General features: G+C 51.5%; 2 protein-coding genes across 2 annotated transcripts in view; both read right to left on the reverse strand.

Annotated features, from left to right (window-relative positions):
* Positions 1 to 585: 585 nt before the first annotated feature.
* On the reverse strand, positions 586 to 4671 carry LOC137450219 (gastrokine-1-like). Its single transcript, XM_068156525.1, has 7 exons — positions 4646 to 4671; positions 3379 to 3432; positions 2559 to 2681; positions 2272 to 2394; positions 1958 to 2068; positions 1019 to 1157; positions 586 to 815 (listed from the first exon to the last, which is right to left on the reverse strand). Exons 1-7 carry the CDS (start codon positions 4655 to 4657, stop codon positions 721 to 723), a joined length of 657 nt encoding a protein of 218 aa, XP_068012626.1. The 5' UTR covers positions 4658 to 4671; the 3' UTR covers positions 586 to 720.
* A 2633-nt stretch (positions 4672 to 7304) lies between these two features.
* The window catches only part of LOC137450221 (gastrokine-1-like), a 6755-nt gene continuing 3889 nt past the window's right edge, over positions 7305 to 10170 (reverse strand). The window contains exons 4-6 of the mRNA XM_068156527.1: positions 9089 to 9184; positions 8711 to 8852; positions 7305 to 7499 (exon numbers count right to left, since the gene is read on the reverse strand). Of these exons, the coding sequence (XP_068012628.1) occupies positions 7423 to 7499; positions 8711 to 8852; positions 9089 to 9184 (315 nt within the window). The 3' untranslated portion in view covers positions 7305 to 7422. The remainder of the gene's footprint in view (positions 7500 to 8710; positions 8853 to 9088; positions 9185 to 10170) is intronic.

A 10170-nucleotide genomic window follows, 5' to 3' on the forward strand; every position in this document is an offset into this window, starting at 1 on the left:
GCCCACCCCCACCCACCTCCCAATTTCACCTCCCTGACTTCCAGCCTCACCATCCTCACTTCAGAAAAGGAGGTCCCTCCTTCATGCCATGCTCTTCACATGTCCCCACCACCAGAAGCTCCTCAAGTGGTGGAGATCAAGCACTGTGCAAGGTTCATGGGGTGGATGGAGCCTGGCAGATGAGCTGGGGCTTGGGAAAAGAAGTTCTTTACTGTGAGGGACGGTGGAACACTGGGACAGGTTGGGAGGTCATGGAGGTCCCCACCCCTGGAGACATTCAAGGTCAGACTTGATGGGGCTGTGAGAAACTTGATCTCGCTGGGGCTGCCCCTGCTGACTGCAGGGGGGTTGGAGTGGGTGAGATGTAAAGCTTCCACCCACCCCCAAACTCCTTCTGTGACTCCATGATTCTGCTCCAGAACATGCAGGGCTCCCACACCCTGGGGGAGGGGGGGGGGGTTGGGGGTGTGTGTTTTGGTTTGGTTTGCTTCCAGAGGCATTTCTGAATGTGTGCATAGGTGATAAAGGATACATCAGTGAGAGACAAGCCAGAGTTAATGCATCCTAGAGGCCTTTATTGGAAAGGTATGGTCACAACTGAGCATCTGGATGGTGGAGAGGGAAGCTCCTGAAGGAGGAGATGCCAGGGAGGAACAGCACTGGGGCTGGCCTGGTGCAGCAGGTGGAGCAGCTGCACTTGGCTGAAGCAAGGTCAGGTGTTTAGGCCTTGTTGTTGGCACGGCAGTAGACGAGGTCCAGGATGTGGAGGACGTCGAGTCTGGAGCATGATCCCTGGTTGACAGTGTATTGGGGTCCTTGGGAAAGAAGAGAAGAGCAGCAAGGAGAATGTCAGAATGCAACAGCCTGCTCCTGAGCTGCTCCCAGCCAGCAATGCTCTGAACAATTGCTGCAGGAGGAGCAGGAAAGGTTTGTGGCTGTGTGCAGGGGGAAGAGCATCAGCCCCGAGGCAAAAGAGCTGCTGGCCGGTTCCAGCCCCCCTCCCTCTGCCTGCACTCACCATACACCTCGTAGGTCTCGTAGGTTGTGAGGCCTCTGCACAGGGTGGAGATCTCTTGGCCGTAGGACTGCAGGCTGAGGATGGGTCTCTTGATGACGTAGATGACCTCCTTTGAAGGTCTCCCTTGAACCTGCAGGAGCTGAACACGAAATGGCAACACTCAGCAAGTGCAGTGCCTCCATCCCTTCCCTGCTAAGCATATCCCTGCTTCTGCAGTGCTGCCTCGCTGCTTGGTGCTTCCCTCCCAGCTCTACTGGGCACTGTCTTGTCATCTGCTGTGTCACTCTGGGACTCTGGGTGTCAAGCCTGTGGAAACAGCCAAGCCTCTGACTTCAGGAAAGATGCTGAGTTGCTGGAAGGTGTCCAGAGAAGGGCAAGGAGGCTGGGGAGGGGTCTGGAGCACAGCCCTTTGAGGAGAGGCTGAGGGAGCTGGAGTTGCTTAGCCTGGAGAAGAGGAGGCTCAGGGGGGGACCTTATTGCTCTCTACAGCTACCTTAAGGGAGGTTGTAGACAGGCAGACGTTGGTCTCTTCTCCCAAGCACCCAGCACTAGAACAAGAGGACACAGTCTCAAGCTGTGCCAGGGGAGTTTTGGGCTGAATGTTAGAAAGAAGTTCTTCATAGAAAGAGAGATTGGCCATTGGGATGTGCTGCCCAGGGAGGTGGTGGAGTCACCATCACTGGAGTTGTTTAGGAAGAGCCTGGATGTGGCCCTTGGTGCCATGGTTTAAGTTGATTAGATGGTGCTGGGGGATAGGTTGGACTCAGTGATCTCAGAAGTCTTTTTTCCAACCTGGTTAATTCTATTCTAGTCTAGTCTAGTCTAGTCTAGTCTAGCCTAGTCTAGTCTAGCCTAGCCTAGCCTAGCCTAGCCTAGTCTGTTCAGTTTGCTTTGCAGTACTGTACAGGCTCCCAAGGAAGCCCTCCTCTGGAGTCTTACCCTGTTCTGTTCAGCCAGTCTGGGCAGAGCATCAAAGGTGGGCACCAGCTTCCTGTCCATGGTGGAAATGTAGCAAACTCCCTCTGATGTCACTTTGGTTGCAATCACACCCTGCAGATGAAATCAGTGACAAGTGAGGATTGAGGGAAAGAAGATGGAATAAAGTCTGGATGGATGAGGAAAGAATTGAGGAGAGTTTTGCCCCAGAAGTTGGAGTCTGGATGCTAAGTGGAAAGAAACAAGTCCTGGAGTGTGCCCAGCTGTCTGGAGGTGATCTCCTTGTCCATTTGCTGGACCAGCCCCGTGCCACTCACTGTCTGGTAGTTCCAGATGGATTTCCATGGCCTCTGGATGCTCCTCTGGTCGATAACAGCCACACGCAGTTGCCTTTTGATGGTCAGGATCTGGGTGCCCACGATGACTGTGGTTTGCTGGTTCTGGTTGGGGTTGTGGATGGGGAAAACAAAGTTCCACAACACTGTCAGACTTTCAGCTTACTTGGTCCCTTTCCCCCAGAGGGACTGGGACAGAAGCAAGGAATACTCAGCAAGCAGGGAGTAGAGCAAGAGCAGCACTGCTTGTGCGGGGTGGTGCAGAGTACCTGAGAGTTATCCTGCCCGGGGAACACCGGCCTTCCAGGGAACACATCCTGCCCAGGGAACACATCCTGCCCAGGGAACACATCCTGCCCAGGGAACACCTGCTGTCCAGTTTGTTGCCCAACCTGGAAGATGCCACAAGTACCTGGTAAGCACGGTGCCCCAAAGGCAAAGCTCCTGGCCAAAGCCAATCACCTCCTGATCCTATCCTGAGCGATCCACAGCAAGAGCCTTTGAGCTCTCCTGGATTGCAGCAGCCTGTGACCCAGGTTCTTAAAATCTGAAACTGCTGCTCCCTTCAAGTTGTGTAGGATCCAGAATCACTCCTGTCTGGTGTAGACAGCGAGGAGAAAGCTCTTCACAGAGAGAGCTGTTAGCTGTGGGAATGTGCTGCCCAGGGAGGTGGTGGAGTCACCGTCCCTGGAGGTGTTCAAGAGGGGATTGGATGTGGCCCTTGGTGCCATGGTTTAGCAGTCAGGAGGTGCTGGGTGACAGGTTGGACTTGTTGATCTTTGAGCCCTTTTCCAACCTTATTGATTCTATGATATAATTCTGGGATGCTCCATCAGGATTCAGAACCAATCTTAGCAGGAGTGTCTCCCATACCCTATTTGTCTCTGGTCTCTGTGAGAATCGTTCTAGCTCCATTCTAACTGGATTTGCTTCCCTCCCTTTCTGCCATCCCATCAGAGAGGGAACTTTGCCATTGAAGTTTGCTAATCTGCCCTTTTTCAGCTTCACCTTAAAATCCCTTTGGCTAATAATGGATGAGGGATTGAAACCCTCTCCTGCAACAGCCTGTGGCTGGGTCACTCTACTTACAAAAACTCCGAGGGCTGGAGCCAGGAAGAGTCCAAGGAGGATGGTAGCCACAATCTGAAATAGAAATGGAAACAGAAAGTGTAGCTGCAGCTCTGGCTGTCCAATCCAACATGAGGATCCTGGAGCCTTTTTCCTGTCCTGATCAGATAGTGAACTCTTAAGGTCCTCTTTTGCTTTCCTATTGGAATGACAAGAGTCACCTAAAGTGACTCATCCTTGCCTTACCCTAGAGTAATGCAAAGCAGACACATGAAAGGTCTATTACAGACCTGAATCTGGAGGTGCTGATAGGTTCACAGGCTCTGTGCTGCTCTCTCTGGAGGAGAAAGCTCTGGGAGGCTGCTTACAAAGCTGAGTCTGGAGGTGCTGATAGATTCACAGGCTCTGTGCTGCTCTCTCTAGAGGAGAAAGCTCTGGGAGACTGCTTACAGAGCTGAATCTGGAGGTGCTGATAGGTTCACAGGCTCTGTGCTGCTCTCTCTGGAGGAGAAAGCTTTGGGAGGCTGCTTACAGAGCTGAACCTGGAGGTGCTGATAGAGTCACAGGCTCTGTGCTGCTCTCTCTGGAGGAGAAAGCTCTGGGAGGCTGCTTACAAAGCTGAATCTGGAGGTGCTGATAGATTCACAGGCTCTGTGCTGCTCTCTCTGGAGGAGAAAGCTCTGGGAAGTTGCTTACAAAGCTGAATCTGGAGGTGCTGATAAGTTCACAGGCTCTGTGCTGCTCTCTCTGGAGGAGAAAGCTCTGGGAAGTTGCTTACAAAGCTGAATCTGGAGGTGCTGATAGGTTCACAGGCTCTGTGCTGCTCTCTCTGGAGGAGAAAGCTCTGGGAGGCTGCTTACAGAGCTGAATCTGGAGGTGCTGATAGGTTCACAGGCTCTGTGCTGCTCTCTCTGGAGGAGAAAGCTCTGGGAAGTTGCTTACAGAGCTGAATCTGGAGGTGCTGATAGGTTCACAGGCTCTGTGCTGCTCTCTCTGGAGGAGAAAGCTCTGGGAGGCTGCTTACAGAGCTGAACCTGGAGGTGCTGATAGGTTCACAGGCTCTGTGCTGCTCTCTCTGGAGGAGAAAGCTCTGGGAGGCTGCTTACAGAGCTGAATCTGGAGGTGCTGATAGATTCACAGGTTCTGTGCTGCTCTCTCTGGAGGAGAAAACTCTCCCCCAGGAAAGCCTCTTTGGTAGAGACAGGAATAGGAAATCTTGAGAGATAAAGGCAGTAATTGGAGTCAAGGTTGTAGTTCAGAAGAGGAACAAAGAGCAATCTATACTCACAGTGCACTTCATCTTGACTGCAGAGCTGATGCTGGTGCAGGTGCAATGCAGGCTGTGACCTGTCCACCTTATATACCTTGTGAGGATCAAGCTGGGGCAGCAACAAGTGCTGAAGCAAAATAATTCTGCAATTTGTATCCCTGTCCCTTTTCCACCAATAACAATTTCCTGCTGTAAAAACTCCATTAATATGGGGCCTGTGCTTCTGCAAATTTGATCTGCCATAGTTCTGATAATCACTGGATAAGGATCCATTTGCAGGGAGCAATTGATTATGTTCTGTGGTAACTTTCTGACCTCTACTAACCACTGTGGAAAGCTGGCATCGAAACCTTAGGACCTAGGGCATAAAAACCCTTCACAAAAGGCTTGGTGGAGGCTAATGAAACAAGAGCCCCTGTGCTTTCCAGAATGTTCTGTGTGTTACCCTGTAACCACAGGGCCAAGCAGAACTTAGGGTCCAAGGACAACATTGGCTCTGAGAGCAGCTTTGCCCTAAAGAGGCTGCTCAGGATAGAATGGAACAGAGCAGAGCGGAATGGAATGGAATGGAATGGAATGGAATGGAATGGAATGGAATGGAATGGAATAGAATAGAATAGAATAGAATAGAATAGAATAGAATAGAATAGAATAGAATAGAATAGAATAGAATAGAATGGAATGGAATGGAATGGAATGGAATGGAATGGAATGGAAAGGAATGCAATGGAATGGAATGGAATGGAATGGAATAGAATTAACCAGGTTGGAAAAGACCTCAGAGATCATCAAGTCCAACCTATCACCCAACACCATCTGATCAACTAAACCATGGCACCAAGTGCCTCATCCAGTCCCTTTTTGAACACTTCCAGTGATGGGGACTCCACCACCTCCCTGGGTGGCACATCCCAGTGGCCAATAACTCTTCCGATGAAGAACTTTCTCCTCACCTCCCACCTAAACCTCCCCTGGCACAGCTTGAGACTGTGTCCTCTTGTTCTGGTGCTGGGTGCCTGCCTGGGAGAAGAGACCAACCCCCATCTGGCTGCAATCTCCCTTCAGGGAGTTGGAGAGAGCAAGAAGGTCTCCCCTGAGCCTCCTCTTCTCCAGGCTAAGCAACCCCAGCTCCCTCAGCCTCTCCTCACAGGGCTGTGCTCCAGACCCCTCCCCAGCTTTGTTGCCCTTCTCTGGACACCTTCCAGCATCTCAACATCTTCCCTAAATGGAGGAGCCCAGAACTGGACACAGGACTCCAGGTGTGGCCTAACCAGTGCTGAGCACAGGGCACAATAACTTCCCTGCTCCTGCTGGCCACACTGTTCCTGATGCAGGCCAGGATGCCACTGGTCTCTCTTGCAGTGCTTCATTCTCAAAGGCTGCAGAAAGAGTTTTCCTGGTGCATACAGGATAGGATAAGGGAAGAGGGCTGTGGCTGTTTTGTCTCAGGAAAAGTGCAGTATAAGGTTGGAATGGGAGAGGAGATTGTCTCCAGGAGCACCAGGCAAGCTGGTCAGGACCTTTTTTTTTCCATACTGCAAGTATTTTTTCTGTATTACAAGGAGAGGCTGAGGGAGCTGGGGTTGCTAAGCCTGGAGAAGAGGAGGCTCAGGGGAGACCTTCTTGCTCTCTACAACTACCTGCAGGGAGGTTGGAGCCAGGTGGGGGTTGGTCTCTTCTCCCAGGCACCCAGCAGCAGAACAAGAGGACACAGTCTCACGTTGTGCCAGTGGAAGTTTAGGCTGGAGGTGAGGAGAAAGTTCTTCCCAGGAAGAGGAATTGGCCACTGGAATGAGCTGCTCAGGGAGCTGGTGGAGTCCCTATCCCTGGAGGCGTTCAAAAAAGGCTTGGATGTGGCACTTGGAGCCATGGTTTAGTTGTCAGGAGGTTGTAGGTGATAGGTAATAGGTTGAACTTGATGATCTCTGAGGTCTTTTCCAACCTGGCTGATTCTATGCTTCTATGATTCCTGTTGGTGCTTCTCCATGGAGAAGTTGCAATATTTGTGGGTGCAGTTTTGCATTGCTTTTACTGTCAGATGGACCCTGGCTCAACAACCCCAAACTCCTTTCCTGACCAGGACAAGCTGCTGCATCCTTTCTTTAGAGTAAGAAACACTGTAATGTTTTGTATGTTAATAAGAAGTTCAACCAGAAATAACTCCATTGGCCTTATTTCTGTAAGCCTGGACTCCAGACCACATTGTCTTCAGGATGCCTAAGCAGTAGGTGTAGCACTACCTGCTCATAGTAGAGGCAAACAATTGCTTAAGGCAGCAGGTGAAGTCTGACTGGGAAACCACAGAGCATGAGGTTGAAATGCCCAGAAAGGATTTTGCAAGGGCTGCAATCATGGAATCAATAAGGTTGGAAAAGACCTCAGAGATCATCAAGTCCAACCTGTCACCCAACACCTCCTGACTACTAAACCATGGCACCAAGTGACACATGCAGTCCCCTCTGGAACACCTCCAGGGATGGTGATTCCACCACCTCCCTGGGCAGCACATCCCAACAACTAACAACCCCCTCTGGGAAGAACTTCCTCCTCAACTCCAGCCTAAACTCCCCCTGGCACAGCTTGAGACTGTGTCCTCTTGTTCTGGTACTTGCCTTTGGAATTGCTTCCAGTCTCCCACAGGTTAGATACAAACACAGCACACAGCAGTGTGGGCTGATGATAACTTTTATTGAGACCAAAGAGCTTCTGCACAGGGCAGAAGAGACAAATAAAAGTCTTGCTCCTGGGCACAGAGTCCTGTGAATTTTCTTCCTCCAAACTCCCTCAGGAATTAATTAGTCACAGTAACGAACAGGCCATCCATTAACCTTAATTGTAAAACACGAGACCGCTTGCTCTAAGAAGTTGAATCCTGAAAGGAAAGGGAAAACTGATTAGATTGGGACTGAGAATAGAACAAAGAACCTGAACTGGTTCCATCAGGGCCTACAAGAAGGCTGGGGAGGGACTGCTCAGGATCTCAGGCAGTGATAGGACTAGGGGGAATGGAATGAAGCTGGAGGTGGGGAGATTCAGGCTGGAGGTGAGGAGGAAGTTCTTCCCCATGAGAGTGGTGAAGCCCTGGAATGGGTTGTCCAGGGAGGTGGTTGAGGCCCCAGCCCTGGAGGTGTTTAAGCCCAGGCTGGATGAGGCTCTGGCCAGGCTGATCTAGTGTGGGGTGTCCCTGCCCATGGCAGGGGGGTTGGAACTAGATGATCCTTGTGGTTCCTTCCAACCCTGAATGATACTACTACTATGATACTGTTTGAACTGTACCAGGGAATGTCACCTCAGCACTGAGCTGCCTCTTTGGACATTTCAGAGCCTCCCCAACTCCCCATAGCTGGACTCATCCTCTACATGCAGCTATTGGTGCAATCTTTTTAAGCAATAAACTCTCTTTTGAGGCACAAATCGTGCTGTGGCAGGACCCTTGGTGATGTATATGCACGGGATTGCCTAGCATAACTGAGACTTGTGTCAACAGCTGGAGCCCAAAACCTTCCTGCCAAGGCCTGGGCTCTGTGTTGTACACAGCAGAGTGGCAGAGCTGCTCCAGACCCCTCCCCAGCTTTTCCTTACACAGGAGTTCCCTGATTGATAAAAGCCATAGAAAAGCAGTGGATTGCAGTGATCAACTTGGTCACCTTTGCTCCAATCATTTTCTTTGTTAACCTCTCTTTGGGTCAACCAACCCTGCTTCTGGTGTGCTCACCTGGAGAGGGGTAAGCAAAGTGGGAGGGAACTCCTCTGCACAGCTTTGGGGGCTATTTGTGGAGATAATTCAGTGATTCTCCCTGGGTGGAGGGTGGTGAGGATGAGGTTCTTAGGTATCAAAGAAACAAACCCAAAACCCAGCACTTAATATAAAAGGAGTTCAGAATCTGTGGCCAGAACTTTGCTAATGTGGAAAGGATTAGATGAGGCCCAGGGAACTTGTGAGTGACTGCAGCAGTCCTGCAGTCACCTACTCCTGCTGAGGAGCTTTTGATCTTGGAGCCTTTGTTTTAATCATTTTCCTCTTTATTGGTAGCCTTGTTTAGCTTTCTTTGGGTCATTCAGCCCTGCTTCTGGTGTGCTCACCTGGAGAGGGGTAAGCAAAGTAGGAGGGAACTCCTCTGCAGAGAGCTTGGATGCGTTTTCCATACGGCTCCAAGCTTTGGAGGGCCTTCGTGGAGATAACGAAGCGATTCTGCCTGGGTGGGGAGTAGCGAGGACGAGATCCCTAGGCACCAGAGAAACAAAGCCAGAAACCAGCGTTGGGAGGCACCAAACAAAGGAGTTCAGAAGCTGCAAGCATAGCTTTGGTAATGGGGAAGGGATTAGACAAGAGCAACACCAGGTCTGCAGAAGTCTCGGAGCAACTTCCATTCCCGGAGCCTTTGCTCTTTTCCTGTGGGGAGTGAGACCTTTGCCAGGGCAGCTGATGAACTTTCCCAGCATTTCCTTTCCCCATCCTACCTTGGGTCCTCGGTGTGGCTCATTAAACCAGAAGGCCCTGCCCATGCTAGAGATGACGCAGGTGTTCTTGGAAAGTACCTTGGTGGCAACGTAGCCCTGTGGAGAGAGGAGGGAAAAGCTTCTTGGTGCCAACAGTCCTGGGCGAAAGCTGAGCGGACTGCCAGAGAGAGGCCCTGTTTGCAAGCAGGGGTTTGCACAGCACAGATAATCCTGGAGGAAGAAAACAGCCTTTTTGCGAGAGGAGAGAGGAGAGGAGAGGAGAGGAGAGGAGAGGAGAGGAGAGGAGAGAGGAGAGGAGAGGAGAGGAGAGGAGGAGAGGAGAGGAGAGGAGAGGAGAGGAGAGGAGAGGAGAGGAGAGGAGAGGAGAGGAGAGGAGAGGAGAGGAGAGGAGAGGAGAGGAGAGGAGAGGAGAGGAGAGGAGAGGAGAGGAGAGGAGAGGAGAGGAGAGGAGAGGAGAGGAGAGGAGAGGAGAGGAGAGGAGAGGAGAGGAGAGGAGAGGAGAGGAGAGGAGAGGAGAGGAGAGGAGAGGAGAGAGAGGAGAGGAGAGGAGAGGAGAGGAGAGGAGAGGAGAGGAGAGGAGGAGAGGAGAGGAGAGGAGAGGAGAGGAGAGGAGAGGAGAGGAGAGGAGAGGAGAGGAGAGGAGAGGAGAGGAGAGGAGAGGAGAGGAGAGGAGAGGAGAGGAGAGGAGAGGAGAGGAGAGGGAGAGGAGAGGAGAGGAGAGGAGAGGAGAGGAGAGGAGAGGAGAGGAGAGGAGAGGAGAGGAGAGGAGAGGAGAGGAGAGGAGAGGAGAGGAGAGAGGAGAGGAGAGGAGAGGAGAGGAGAGGGAGAGGAGAGGAGAGGAGAGGAGAGGAGAGGAGAGGAGAGGAGAGGAGAGGAGAGGAGAGGAGAGGAGAGGAGAGGAGAGGAGAGGAGAGGAGAGGAGAGGAGAGGAGATAATAGCATAGAGAATAGAATAGAACAGAACAAGTTGGAAGAGACCTTCAAGATCATCGTGTCCAACCTATCATCCAACATCACCTAATCAACTAACCATGCAACCAAGCACCCTGCCAAGTCTCCTCCTGAGCACCTCCAGTGATGGT

Source organism: Melanerpes formicivorus, unplaced genomic scaffold (genome assembly GCF_026170545.1).
Source record: "Melanerpes formicivorus ecotype bairdi unplaced genomic scaffold, bMelFor1.0.p_v2 SCAF_34, whole genome shotgun sequence".
Taxonomy (NCBI): Eukaryota; Metazoa; Chordata; class Aves; order Piciformes; family Picidae; genus Melanerpes; species Melanerpes formicivorus.

Coding starts and splice junctions, on each gene's coding strand:
- LOC137450219 (XM_068156525.1), bottom strand. Junction 1,158..1,957: donor GACTGGCTGAACAGAACAGG/GTAAGACTCCAG, acceptor TTTCGTGTTCAG/CTCCTGCAGGTTCAAGGGAG. Junction 816..1,018: donor CGAGACCTACGAGGTGTATG/GTGAGTGCAGGC, acceptor TTCTTTCCCAAG/GACCCCAATACACTGTCAAC.